Source organism: Rhinopithecus roxellana, chromosome 13 (assembly GCF_007565055.1).
Source record: "Rhinopithecus roxellana isolate Shanxi Qingling chromosome 13, ASM756505v1, whole genome shotgun sequence".
Classification (NCBI taxonomy): domain Eukaryota; kingdom Metazoa; phylum Chordata; class Mammalia; order Primates; family Cercopithecidae; genus Rhinopithecus; species Rhinopithecus roxellana.
The window spans coordinates 130617374-130632107 of record NC_044561.1 but is presented as its reverse complement, the minus strand read 5'-3'; the positions used below and the strand labels follow the sequence as shown (position 1 = coordinate 130632107).

Here is a 14734-nt window from a genome sequence, read left to right as displayed (position 1 = left end):
AGTGGTCTCAAACTCCTGGCCTCAAGTGATCCTCCTGTCTCAGCCTCCCAAAAGGCTGGAATTACAAGCATGAACCATCGTGCTCGGCCAAAAGGTACTGTTTGTGAGTGCGCCTGGGTGGTGAGACTGACTGAGGGCAGGAGTGGCTCCCCTGAGAGTTGGTTGGAGGTTACCTGCTGGTGGGGGAGGCTCTGGGACCAGCGTGGCTGAGTCAGAAGTTCTGACGTGCTGGCAGTGTTCTGGGGTTGGATATAGATACAGCGGTGTTTGGATATGGAGGTGTTTGCTGTATAACTATACTTGATAAACTGTGCAGATACTTTTTATTGCACTTTTTTGTAGGTATGCCATATTTCACAGTTAGAAGTGTTAAAAACTATTCGTGTCTGTACGTGGTTAGTGATTTCTATCCATTAAGGAAAGATACATAATAAAGAGCCAATGCCAACCTCCCAGCTCTGCCTGTAATTAGCAAATCTTTCCGAGGGCGGTTCAGCTCAAAGAACCACTGCCCACCAGATTCCTCTGTGCTTATGAAGTCCAAGTGACACCTAATTTATTTTATGTTTGTAATGTATAGAAAAGGCATTGTTCTACCACTCAGCTCTTCACCTGGCTCTTTTCACGTAGCTGTATTATTTTGAAGATCTCTCATATTGGCACCTGTCACTCTTTATAACAGCTGCAGAGCATTGTGTTACTTTAAAAGGATCCTGTTGCTATTTGGACAGTGGTTATTTAACAGCTTTTTATCATGATAAATAATGCTGTAATGGAGTCCTATATAATCCTGTTAAATGCTGTTTAGAATTTCTATAGGGTAAATTCCTGGGGGGGGTTGTGTGTGGTGTGTGTGTGTACTCGTGTGGTTTCCTTAAGTGGATGTTGCCAGTTCGCCCTCCAGAAAGATTTGCTAGTTACACATGACTGAGTGTGTAATTTAAGTTTGTGCTGCTGTAACAAAATACCTTAGACTGAGTAAATTATGAAGAACAAAGCTTCGTTTCTCGCAGTTCCGGAGGCTGGGGGGGTACTGGCCTTGGTGTCCAAGATGGCGCCTCCTGGCTGTCCTCACGCTGAAGGCAGGAGGGCTGGGAGTGCCTCTTCCACCACCAGCCCTTTCATCGTGACCTCCAAAGGTGGCCTCTTAGTGCCATCACACTGGCGATTAAGTTTTAGCACATGGATTTTTGGGGACATTTCAGACCATGGCATGGATCCACTGATAGTGTGTGAAAGCCCATTTCCCTACTGCAAATCGAGGTGAAAAAGGACTTTGATCTTAAAAGTTAAATATGGCATCTTTTAATTTTAATTTCCATTTTCTAAGTAAGATTGATCATCTTTTATGTGTGTGTTGGCCTTTTGTATTTTTTCTTTTTTTGTAAACTTTCATATTATTTGCCCCTTTCTTTTGATTTTTGTTGATTTGTGTGTTAAGTAATTTAGCCTGAATTTGTGAATTTTTGTGACTTTGTGAAATTTTTTCCCACATAGAACTTTTTTCTTTGTATAGCCTAATATGTTTTTCTTTTCTTTGTGAGAAACCTTCCTCACTATAAGATTATAAATACCCACACTTTTTTTTTTTCAGAACCGTTATGATTCTGTGTTATTTTTACTTTTTATGTTTTTTAGAAATGGTGTCACACTCTGTCGTATGACTGGCTGGAGTGCAGTGGTGCAATCATAGTTCACTGTAGCCTCAAACTCCTGGGTGTAAGGGACCCTCTCACCTCAGCTTCTCAAAGTGCTGGAATTACAGGGGTGAGGCACCCTGCCTAGCCTTCTGATCCTATTTTAAACTGTGAGATTGCAAATCAATCTATAATCTATTTGTTGTAAGAAATATAATGTAAAATTCCGCCCTAATTTATGCCCACAAATATCCAGTCATCCCAGTCTCAGTTACTGGACAGTTCCCTTCCCATTGATGTGAAATGCTGCGTTTGTCGTGCTCTGGATTTCAGGGGTCTGCTGTAGAATTGCTGCTGTTTCACTGCTCTGTTTACTGCAGTTCCTAGTGGTTCATCATTTTCATCATTGCACCTCTGTAGGCTCTGCAAGAACTAGGTCTCCAGCAGTTCTTTTTTTTTTTTAAAGCATTTTCCTCATTAGCCTTGGGCACTTACTGTTTTGAAACTAATTTTACTATTCTGTTGTGCTTCCTCCTTTAGTAGGTACTACGTGGAATGTTTATGTTAATTTTGGGAGAAGTGACATCTTTATAACATTGATTCTCAGTCTCCCATTACTTAAGCTTTGTTTAGTATCTTTTAGCATTTTAAGATAAGGATAATATCTCTTTATCATACATGGTTCTACACTTTTCTTGTTCAATTTGTTCCTAGATATTTTTTATTATTACTGTTATAGGGGGTTGGGTGAAGTGTTCTCTAAATACCAATGAGATTAACTTGGTTGACAGTGATGTCCAGGCCTTCCACAGTCTTACCAATTTTTCTCTCTACTTCAGTCAGTTACTGAGAGCACACTGTTAAAATCTCTGATGATAATTGTGAATTTGTCTGTTTCTTCTTGCATCTGTATTGGTTTTGCGCTACGTATTTTGAAGATCTGTTTTTAGGTACAGAAGTGTTTAGATTAATCGTGTCCTCTGGGTGAATTGATTCCTGTGTTGATGTGAACCGATGGGAATCTGGTTTGCTCTGAACTGTGTTCTGGATGGTGCTGGCGTAGCTGCTCCAGCTCTGTCTCCATTGGTGTTGGCGCTGCAGGCCTTTCCCATCCTTTGCTTCCGGGCAGGAGAGTTGGGCCTTGCTCTGTTGTCTGTGCCTCCCACCTCCTCCCACTTGTCCCTTTGTTTTTTGTTCTGCGGAGTCTTGGGAGGCCCCATGGTGGGCTCTGAGGGCCTCTTGCAGGCTCCTGTCTGCTGGTGTGGTCTGGGTGCGGCCCTCGCTCTGCGCCCGCCTGCTGCCTGTCTTTCTGGTGATGCTGTTTCTACGCTGGGCCTTCTGCAGCTTGAGAGTGCTGGTGGGAGGGGTGCAGCGTCTCCTCCAGCCCGCGGCTTTGCTGGCTGCCCTGAGCAAGCCTTTCTCTGCCTCCTTTCAGGGTGGCTGATTCTCATGTGGGTGTCCTTGGGTTTCGGGCATTTTCCTCCCTCAGGACAAGGCTGGATCTCTCGCTTATCCCTCGGGGCACTCCCCAAGAACAGGAGGGGTGAGCTCATCTGTGCAGAGGACTTTGGGGGACCCCCTGCCCACCTACGCTGGCCCCTCTCTCGTGGTATATTGCTGTTTTCTCTAGTCGGACACCTGGCCCTGGGGAGTCTGGTTGGGATGTGGTGGTCCCTCCAGCCTCAGTGGTCCGGGCGACACTGCACCGTTGTGTGCACAGTGCTCCCTCTTGCCTGTCTGCTTGCCTGGCCATGCTGTGCTGAGCTGAGGGACTCCAGAAGCCTGTACTGTTGCTCTTGTGTTTTGCTCCTATTTTTAGACGTGGGGTGGCGGGGTCAGGGGTCATCAGCTGTGGCTCTGACCCTCCATCTCAGTCCAGAACTTGGCATGGCTCTAGGTCACAGGCAGTGATTCTGAATGTGCATTTCTTCCAGAAACTCCACTTGGAAATGTTGGCAGACCAGCCACGAACAACTAAATACCACAGTGTCATCCTGCAGAATAAAGAATCCCTAACGGATAAAGTCATCCTGGACGTGGGCTGTGGGACTGGGATCATCAGTCTCTTCTGTGCACACTATGCGCGGCCTAAAGCGGTGAGTGGGGTCTCGAACGCGTCCCGGGTGTTTGTGCCAAGGCTGGTGACGTCCGAGGTGGCCTCTGAGTGTGCTAACTCATGACCCTGAGCTGTTGAGGGCTCACTGATAACTCCATGCTGTTGGTGAGCATCCTTGCACGTGTGGCTCAGGGTCGGTAAAACAGCAGTGTTGAGACTGCATGCTAGAGGCTGTGGCGCCCACGTAATGAGTCACAAACAGCACAGACAGGAATAGAGCAGAATAGAAAATACCCCATGAATTGCACAGGGCAGGGTATGTTCTGTGAGACGTTTATTTCAGCTGAATAGACACACAGGTGCACCCACATGTCTGTGCGGGGCCTTGGGTGTGGATGGTCCCGTGGGGATGGGAGGGGTGCACACGCTGGGCCCCCTCCCCACTCCTCTTGGGCCATCTGTGCTGTGCTGAGCTGAGCCGAGCTGCAGCCTTGGAGACTCCTTACACAGTGAGTGGGGTCGCAGCACAGTGTCCACTCAAGTGCAGGCTCTGCAGGACCCAGGACCCAGGACCCAGCACTTGGGCACTTCCCACCAGACCCTTCCCTGAGACCCTGGGTTTGAAACTGTCTCACAGGCCTCAGATGTGGCACAGACCAGCATTGTCCCTTGGGTGCTCAGAACTTGCTGTGATGGTCATGGATTAAGATTGCTGTGCCTGTGCAGCCGGCTTGGGCATGCGACACTTCCGCCCACTTGCAGCCCTGCGTCTGTGTCTTGTGCAGGAGGTGGGGGCAGTTGGGAGGGTTAGGGGCGGCTCCTTTCTGGGTGTCCCTGGAGGGGCAGGTGTGGCCCAGCCCTCACTGTCTCTGCTGTCTGAAATGCTTCCTTCTTGTGTCATTGACCGTTTCTCGTATGCTGGTTGTGACTCAGGAGAGTAGATGACGGGCCGTGTGCAGGCCGGGCATGCCCTGACGGTGCTTCTGCTGCTGCAGGTGTATGCGGTGGAGGCCAGTGAGATGGCACAGCACACGGGGCAGCTGGTCCTGCAGAATGGCTTTGCCGACATCATCACTGTGTTCCAGCAGAAGGTGGAGGACGTGGTGCTGCCCGAGAAGGTGGACGTGCTGGTGTCCGAGTGGATGGGGACCTGCCTGCTGGTGAGGGCGGGCGTGCGGGCAGCTGGGGGCCGGGGCTGGGGGCTTCTGAGCACAGGCTCGGCTGGGCCAACCTCAGGATCTCAAGAGTCATGCATGATTCATGTTGATGTTTTCCCTATTATGAGGTGTAATTAATTTCTTGTGTGGACATTGGCTCAGTGTCTTGAATTTTCACCTGATTTAAAAAATGCCTTTATGAGAAATTTAAGTCAAAGTTCATGTAACATTTTCACGAATGATTTACATGAACTGTGTTCTCAGGAATCTGTAAAAATCCTGTGCCTAACAGGTAAGGCTGTTTCTTTAATGCCAGTAGGGCCTTCGTCCCTGGCCAGGGTCTTCTCACCTTAGACTGGCCCCAGTGACGCTGTGAAGCCACTTGGGCATCTGTGGGGCCAGCATGTGCCTGGCCCGTCCGGGGTCATTCACCCTGAGTTTCACGTGTGGGTGGAAGTGGACTGTTTTCTGGTTGCTTGCGAATATGCCCTGCACAAACACTGTCTGCTTGGAGGGAAAGTGATGGGAGTGTGGCTGGATGCTGTCTGCCCAGTGCTTTCCTCCTGGGCTCAGCATCCTGGAACACAGGACATCGGAGTGGAGCATCCCAACTTGAAACTGCGTCTCGGTGTAGAGACCCAGAAAGATGGGATCTGGGTGAAGGAGTGTGAAGTATGGCTGCTGCTTCTCCAGGAAACGGTTTCCCGTGGTAACAGATGGCATTGGGCCTTTAGTCCTGTTGAAATTTTGTTGTCAGAAGATAAATGTAAATAGCCTCAATGTCCATGCTGTGACTTGGCTTATTTTATTTTATTTTTTTCTGAGATGGAGTCTCGCTCTGTCACCCAGGCTGGAGTGCAGTGGCCGGATCTCAGCTCACTGCAAGCTCCACCTCCCAGGTTCACACCATTCTCCTGCCTCAGCCTCCCGAGTAGCTGGGACTACAGGCGCCCGCCACCTCGCCCGGCTAGTTTTTTGTATTTTTTAGTAGAGACGGGGTTTCATCGTGTTATCCAGGATGGTCTCGATCTCCTGACCTCGTGATCCGCCCGTCTCGGCCTCCCAAAGTGCTGGGATTACAGGCTTGAGCCACCACGCCCGGCCGACTTGGCTTATTAATAACGTCTGTGGAGCCATAAGGTGACACACTAGAGAAACGGGCTCCACTCCCAATCCCTGAAGGGCTTTCGCCTTTGCCCTGAACAGCAGTGCCCGTTCAGTAAGTGTCTGTTGACAGCTGGTGCCTGGCTACGGGGACAAAAAGAGGACCGAGGAGTGAGGCTGTGGTGAGGCCGGGGGTGTGTGGGCACTGATGTGGGGAAGCCTGGCTGCTGCAGTGTCCGACTGTGCCCTGAGTTGGGTGAGAGGGACACAGGAGGGACGCGGGGCAGAGGGAGGGGAGAGAAGTAGCCACCGTGTTCACCATGTTGCTGTGTTCCAGGGCTGCCCAGTGGCCGGATTGGCCAGACTGTGTTGCATCAGGGAGGCAGAGGCCAGATGTAGGGAACTGTGTGTCTGAGGACTTTGTGCCACATCCTGGACACCGAGGGGACTGCCAGTGGTGTGTGTGAGTGATGGAGTAAGAAGTGGGCTGTGTTTTGGAGGCCCCTGGGTATGTGTGGCCGGGACTGGAGGCCAGGGACTGGCTGTGGTCCAGCCCCAGCATGCAGAGGCCTGGGACAGCCTGTGTGAGGGGAGGCCCCTCTGTGTGAGAGGTGCACAGACTTCCAGGACTGACTGTGGCTTTACTGTCAAGATGCAGGAGCCAGGGTTTGGGATGGCGCAGGTGTGGAGATGCAGAGCAGGGCCAGCAGGCAGGATGTGCTGTTGGGGGCCTGGCGTGAGCAGGATGGTGCCTCCCAGCCCTGATCTGCAGGGAGTGGGCCACCAGGACTGGCTGGGGGCCGGGGTAGGGAGGACCTTGGGGAGGGTGAACATCTGTGTGGGTCTTGAACACAGGACACCCATCCGATGGGCAGGGCCAGCTATTGATTGGGCAGAGGGGACATGGCCTGGGGTCTTGGTGGATGTTGGCCTGGAGGGGCCACCCTGAGCAGGACATTTGGAGGAATGCTGGGGCAAGTTCAGACAGGACCATGTGGTGTTTTTCTCCTGTGCAGGCAGTGGAGGGGGTAGGCGGAGCTTGGCAGGTGAGGGCCTGAGGCAGCTCCGACTTCAGACTCTCCCTGGGGGGGTTGAGGGCGCACCACCGTCATTACTCAGCCCAAGGAGGCCCAGAACAGGGCAGACGGGACTGCAAGAATTCCTGTGGTGATAGTTATTGGGGTACAGGGTTGGGAGGCTTTGAGGGAGGGCGGGTGTGAATTTGGGAGTTGTTGGTGCAGCTGCACCCACCTTCACTTTCCGTCCCCAGGCTGCCCCTCTCCTGAGCTGCCGCATTCTTCCCTGCACCTGTGCGTCTGGCCCCCTTCACGTCCTCCTTGCCTGTTGTCTGCCTCTCCCCTGCACCTGTGCGTCTGGCCCCCTTCCCATCCTCCTTGCCTGCTGTCTGCCTGTTCTCAGAGCTCCTCAGCCCTCAGGCCTTCATCTCTCCTGGCCCATCTTCCTACTCTGACGCTGACATGTAGTAAAAGTCTGAGACAGGGAAGAGTGCATGTGCGTTTAGCATAGGAGGGGCAGCTTTCAGTCAGTGCAAGGGCATGTAGTTATTCAGAGATGGTGCTGCAACGATTGATTTGGAGAAAAGAGTCCCTTCTTCACACCATCTGCTAAAATAAACCCCAGACAGGCTCAAGAGTTAAATATTTAAGAAAAGGAGGAAACATAAAAAAATTGCTAAAATTTTTATCTTTTGTTAGGATGGGAAAGGTCTTTCTAAGAACCAAGTTCATAATGAAGCTGTCAAATAAAATATTTGACAAAAAATTCCCCTTCATACATTAGCACGGCTAAAAATTATTAAATGGTAAATGAAACTAAAGAATTGCAGCTTGCGTGACATAAAGAGTTGCAATAAGAAAAACATAAGCAAAAGATACCTCATGGAAGGTGAGCAGGGACTAGAAAGGCAGAGAAATGCCAGAGACCAGAAAGCTGAACATTGTTTAATGTCACCAGCAATTTAAAAGTAACCTTAATAGTTTTGACCTGGGAAGTTGGTTGAGTAGTCCTCTAATATCTGATGATCCCCAGGCTGAGGTTGTGGGGCAGTGCGCACTACCGTACACTTTTTGGCAGTGTGAATTGATAAAGCCTTTTGAAGGGAAATAGGACAGAATAAGTCAAAGAGCATTACAGTTTTTTTGTTCTTCCATATTTTATTATTCCAGAAGCAGCAAAGTTCTGAAGGAGAGGCAAGTAAAGATACCACAGGTGTCCTAGATTGTCAACAGACCATTTAATCATTTTTTGCTAACAAAGCAGGTGACAATGGAGCCCTGATTTGCGTTAATCATTAGTTGTTACAGGATCTTGCTTGTTCTCCTGAGGACACACTCTCCTCAGGAGAGTCTCCCACTAGCCAGTGGCACTGCAGGTGCAGAGGCTGCCTCCTGGATTTCAGAACGCTTCGCAGGGTCACTGAGGGTCTCCATTACACATTTGGTAGAATTCAAAGACTGCCAGACTCAGTCTTACTGTTGTTAGTGTATTAGTGCTGTCATATGTGATAAGGACATACTATATTCCGTTATTCTGTTTAGCTCAAGGAAGAATAAAGAATTTGGACCAAAATTCCAACCACATTATGACCAATTTTCTGGGCAAAAGAAACGAAGTAACTGCTGAGGTTACAAAGATGTAATAATTCTCTTCACACAGCCTTGTACTGTTTTATGGACTGTATTATCACAAATGCTGAGCTTAACAAAAATCTTTATAAGTCAGCTCATGAAAACAGGCACGTGGCCAATAAGAATTTAATTTCACACCAATAAAACTTTAGACTTTGGATTTATTTAGGGCTGTTTGCACATATTTATAGAATGTGTAGTTTAGGTGATGGGACAGCTCCCCATCAGTAAGACCTTGGCCGAAATGTATTTGCCTTATTTACACAACAAGAAGATGAGAGTAAACACGGGCACTTTCCGTTTGGGGCACTGAAGGACGATCTACACAGGGCACCCTGCAGAGGCCACAACCAAGGCCACCTGACTTCCCAGTGGGACAGGCCCAGGGGAGGATTTCTGGCCCCTTTACTTGTTGTTCATGTTTTATGTCTTGATGTTTCTTTTTGGTTGCATTCCTGGAGCTCATGTAGATCATTTTACTTTTCAGAGGTGCTAGTTCTGGTGCCCACACACACACACAAAACCATCAACTCTTCTGGATTCCTTGGTTTTAAAGCTTGCCTCATGCAAAGTACAGAGACATCTTTTTCAGGAAACATTGCCACCACATGCTTGAAGGACCACTTACGGCTGTACCTACATCTCCAACCAAGGTCTCTTCACCTCCTTCTACAACAATGCACTTTGTCTGCACTGAGACAAAAAATGACAGCCTTTTTTCTTTTCGCGATTTTTTTTTTTTTTTTTTGGCCTCACGTCATAAAAAATGCAGCATAGTTAATTGGCAGCTTGCACTTCTGAGGGCACATTCACCTCAGGGGAGGAGGGAGGAGGAGGAGCTGGTGGGTGCTGAGACTGCAGAGTGTCCTCCTTCCCAGCAGCTGGACCCAGAGACCAGGCACCAAAATTTTTTTGATGAAATTATCCTAAGGAAATAATCAAATTTGTACAGAAATTTATGTTAAAAAATGTTTATAGCAGCACCATTTAAAATGGGGAGACAATGGGAAACAATAGAATTGTAGCAATACATATGATCATTGAAAGTTATGTTTTAGAAAGATTTTTAACGAACTTTGGAAAAAGTTGGTGACATGTTGCTGGTTTTTAAAAAAGCACAAAGAGTATGTACAGTATGATTCCAATTTTGTGTTTAAAAATTAGACATAGTGGTAACCTAGCTTCAATTCCAGGTAAGATGGAGAAGGCACACTCCTGTCATCTCTCCCACTGAATGCAGCTATAAATCCTGGAGAGCAGACAGGGAGAAATGATTTGAGGACTCTGGAACAAAGACATAGTAGCAGTTGATTGGTGAAGAAGACAAGAATTTGAAGTACAGTCAAATATCTGTGGGCTCCAGATCTGCAGATACAACCTACATGTATTGAAAATATCTGAAAATAAAAATAACACAACAATAAACATCAATACAAATAACAAACCAATACAGTAACTAACAGCTAGTTACGTAACATTGACATTGTATTAGGTAGAAGTAATCTAGAGATGATTTAAAGTCTGTCAGAGGATGTGTATAGCCTGTATGTAAAAACCACATTATTTTATATGGGGGACTTGAGCATCCAAAGATTTGAGTATCCACGGGGATCCTGAACAAGTCCCCCATAGACACCAAGGAACAACTGTATTCCTGAAATACTCTTGAGTTATCATTTTCCCTCTTCTCCCTCTATGTACGTATACATAGAGTGTATGTACATAGAGTGAGAAGCAAAGAAGGGCCATGAAATGGACCAGTTCTTTTGAAAACTGCAAATTACCACAGTTCATCTAACATGAAATAGATAACTTGAATGGTCCAATAACTAGTAAAGATACTGAATTAATAGTTTAAAAACCTTCTGAAAGGTAAATCTCTAGCCTACATGATTTCACTGGTAAATTCTGTCAACGCATTTAATGAAGAAAAAACTCCAATTCTAAACAACTTCTTTCGGAAAAGAAGAGGGAATGTTTCCTCACTCATTATATGAGGTAAGCATTGCCCTAATATCAAAACCAAGGTTAACACAAAATGTGAAACCTACAGACCAATAACCTTCATGAACATAAATGTAAACATCCTCAAGAAAACATTAGCAAATTTAAACCAGCAGGATATAAAAGGAATAATAATACACCATAACAAAAAAGGAAACTATCCTTGGAATGCAAGGCTGGTTCAATATTTGAAAATCAATCAGTGAAATCTACCATATTAACAGTCTGAAGAAGAAAAATCATGACTATATCAATTAATACAGAAAAAAATTGACAAAATTCAACATCAGTTCATGATAAAATGCTCAGCAAACTAGAAATGGAAGGAAATTTAACATGACATAGGACATCTACAAAAAAACCTACAGAAAATCCTAAGGAATCTATGAGAAAATTTCCTAAAACTAGTAAGGGAGTTTAACAAGATCACAGAGTGCAAGGTCATCATACAGAAGTCATTTTTATATCTTTGCAGTGTACAATTAGAAATTAAAGAATATTATTTACAGTAGCTTCAAAAATATGAAAGGCTTAGAAATCTAACAAAACATGATCTGGATGCCGAAAATGATGAGATGATAATGAAGGAAATCCCAGAAAACCTAAATAAATGGAGAGATAAGGCTCAACCTAGTAAAGATGTATGTTCTTCTTAAATTGATCTGTAGACTTAATAAAATTCCAATTAGAATCCAAGCAGGGTTTGTTCTTATAGATAAGCTTATTATGAAATGTATGTGGAATGTAAAGGAACTAGTGCTGTGGTTTGTCCCCACCAAATCTTATGTTGAAATTTGATCCTCAGTGTGGTGGTGTTGGGAGGTGGGGCCTAGTGGGAAGTGTTTGGGTCATGGGTGTGGATCCCTCATGAATAGATGAATGCCCTTCCTTGTGGGTAAATAAGTGAGTTCTCGCTCGCTCAGGTCCCAACAAGAGCTGGTTGTGAAAAAGAGCCTGGCACCCCCACTTGCCTCTGCTCTCACCCTGTGGTCTCTGCATGTGCCAGCCCCCCTTTGCCTGCCTTCCACTGTGAGGGGAAGCAGCCTGAAGCCCTCACTAGATGCCGAATCCTGAACTTTCCCAAACAGCAGAACCATGAGCCAAATAAACCTCATTTCTTTATAAATTACCCAGCCTCAGATATTCCTTTTTGGCAACACAAAAATGGACTAAGATAACTAGAGTAGCTGATACAATTTTTAAAAAGAAGAGTAAAGTTGGAGGAACTACACTACTTGATTTTAAAGCTACAGTATTCAGAACAGTGTGGTATTGGTGAAGGGATAGACATGTAAGTCAGTGGAATGGAGAAGAAAGATTTCTACAAATATGGTCAATTGATTTTTTAACAAAGGGACAAAAATCAATTTAATGGAGAAAAAGTCTTTTCAGCAAATGTTACTGGAATAGTTGTCATCCATATGTAAAAAACAACACCTCAACCTCACACCTTATCCACAGCTGAACTTAAAATTGATCGTAGATCTAAGTGTGTAAAATATGAAACTATAAAGCTTCTTGAAAAAATCATAGAAAATCTTCATCACCTGGGCTTGGGAAAAGAGTTTTTAGATACGACTCTAAAAGCATGATCCATAACAGAAAATGTTGATAAATTGAATTTCATCAAAACTGAAAACGACTGCTCTACAAAGGGATGATACTAAGAGAATAAAAAAGACAAGCTAAGATTAGGAGAAAATATTGCAAAGAATATATCCAGTGTATGTTCTGAGTATACAGAGAAATCTCAAAACTCAACAGGAAGAAAACAAGCCAATTGAAAATGGGCAAAAGAACAGATGCTTTGCCAAAGTGGATATACAGATATCAAATACACACATGAAAAGATGTTCAGCATTGTTAGCCATCAGGGAAATGCACGTTAAAGCCACGGTGAGATATCACACCTACTGAAAAATGACTAAACAAAAAAAATCTGATGGTAATACCAAGTGCCATCGAGGATGAGGAACAGCTGAAAGTCATGCATTGCTGGAGGGCTCATGCCACTGTGGAAACAGGTGAGTGCTTTCTTATAGAGTTGTATGTGCACTCACCTTATGCCCAGGAGTCCCTCTCCTGCGTATTCAACCCAGAGAAATGCAAGCTGTGTTCACACAAAAACCTGTATGTGAATGATGATACTAGCTCTCTTTATAATTGCAAAAAAAAACTGGAAACAACCCCAGTGTCCTTCATCAGGATAATCCTTAAGGATAAACTGGTGCATCCACATAGCGGAATACCACTGAGCAGTGAAGAGGAGCCAGTTACTGAAACAGGTAATTTGGAGGAACCCCAGAAACAGTACAGTGAGTGAAAGAAGCTTGCCTTGAAAGGTTATATACTCTCTGGTTCCATTTATACGATATTCTCAAAAAGACACAAGACCATGGGGATGGAGACCAGATTGGTGGCTTGAGAGGCTGGGGCGGGGGAGGGCATGACCACGAGAGAAAAGTGGGAAGAGTGTTTTGGGGTGGCAGAGCTGTGTGTATGCTGGCTGTGGTTGTGAGGACAAAATCCACACAAGTGCTAAAGTTCGTAGACTGTACACCAAAAAAGCTCAGTTTCACTATATAACTGAAAAAATGAGATTAAAAAATTAGATGTATCTATTTTTTGTGTGCATGTGTAGAAAAAGACTTGAAGGTAAGCTGCAGAGTGATAACAGTGGTTCCTTCTGGGTATTGGGTTAATATGTGGTTCTTATTTTTGTTTGAGCCGTCATAATTTTTCTACATTTTCCATATAAAACATGTATTACTTCTATAATAAAACCGGCTTGAGATTATTTAAGGGAAGCAAAACACTTCTGTTGTTTCTCGTCAACTACAGGATGAAGTGCAGGCTCCCGAGTGGCTTGCAAGGGCCACAGGCCTTGGCCCCACTCTCTGGTGCTCCCTCTACTCCTTTCTGTGTTAGAAGCAAGTTCTGGTTCAGACCGAAGGCCTGGCCTTTGAGGGTGCTGGGTCCCCAGTTCCTCAGTCGTAGATGTGATGTGCTTCCCTTGACTTGGGACCTTCTGAGGGATGCAAGGTGGACCAAAGGACCATGTGAGCGGCCAGGGCATGCCTGCGTGGCTTTTGGTTTCTTAAGGAGTGGTTTCAGTCTACTTAAAGGGTTGTGGAAATTCGGAGAATACTACAGACCAAATATATTTTATGTAACAGTTGGGATCCTGCAACACTTCAGGGCTCTTTCAGAATCTGGTAGTTACAAACTCTTCAGTGACTGAGATGGGACAAGAGTGAAGATTTGTCCTTGCTTTTAGCTCCGCTCTAGTTCTTAGTTCTCATGGGAAATTATGTGACTTAAACCCAGGCTGTGAGATGCATCAGTGACCATTACATGTGGGCATAAAATAAACCCTCGAGATGTTCTCTCGCATGGTACACTGGCTTAGGCAGGAGTAATCTTGAGGCTAAAACTGTAAAACTCTCAGACTAGTGTTACGAAAGTGGTGATGAGAGGCCTGTGCAGCCACGAGGCCTGTGATGTGTCTCCTGTGTGTCTTTCACTCCTCTGCAGTTTGAGTTCATGATCGAGTCCATCCTGTATGCCCGGGATGCCTGGCTGAAGGAGGACGGGGTCATTTGGCCCACCATGGCCGCGTTGCACCTTGTGCCCTGCAGTGCTGATAAGGACTATCGTAGCAAGGTGCTCTTCTGGGACAACGCATACGAGTTCAACCTCAGCGCTCTCAAGTAAGTGTCCACAGCTGGGACTGGCACTGTATTGTGGGGCCTCCTGGTCCACAGTCTGCATGCAGGTGGGCCAAGGCCCTGGGAGATCACACATCATGGTCGGATAAATGAGGGTACCTGTGCACCCAGATAGGACAATCTGTTGTAGCATTGGAGTAATTAAAACAGTATGGTGCTATAACAAGAAAAGACAGATGAGCAGAGCAGGGTAGAATGCAAGGAACAAAAATTTTCGTATGTGAAAAAGGTTGCATTACAATTAGGAGGGAGTGAGGGCCGAGTCAGCAAATTATTCTGGAGCATTGATGAGCTCTTGTTCTCTCACGCCATATGTGAAAACTTAATTCTGCATGGAATCAATGTCAATGACAGACATCCATGGGGGCCTGTGTGCACCATCTTAGGTGGAGAAATGAGC

At 45.9% G+C, this 14734-nt stretch overlaps 1 protein-coding gene across 6 annotated transcripts in view; it reads left to right on the top strand.

The window, feature by feature from the left end:
• PRMT2 (protein arginine methyltransferase 2) overlaps positions 1 to 14734 on the top strand; it is a 32298-nt gene that overhangs the window by 11593 nt on the left and 5971 nt on the right. For 5 of the 6 annotated variants that reach the window (XM_030914013.1, XM_030914009.1, XM_030914012.1 and 2 more), the window contains 3 exons: positions 3572 to 3733; positions 4689 to 4853; positions 14141 to 14316. In XM_030914013.1, coding sequence (XP_030769873.1) covers positions 3572 to 3733; positions 4689 to 4853; positions 14141 to 14316 — 503 coding nt within the window. The remainder of the gene's footprint in view (positions 1 to 3571; positions 3734 to 4688; positions 4854 to 14140; positions 14317 to 14734) is intronic. The other variant, XM_030914014.1, reaches the window with a different exon arrangement.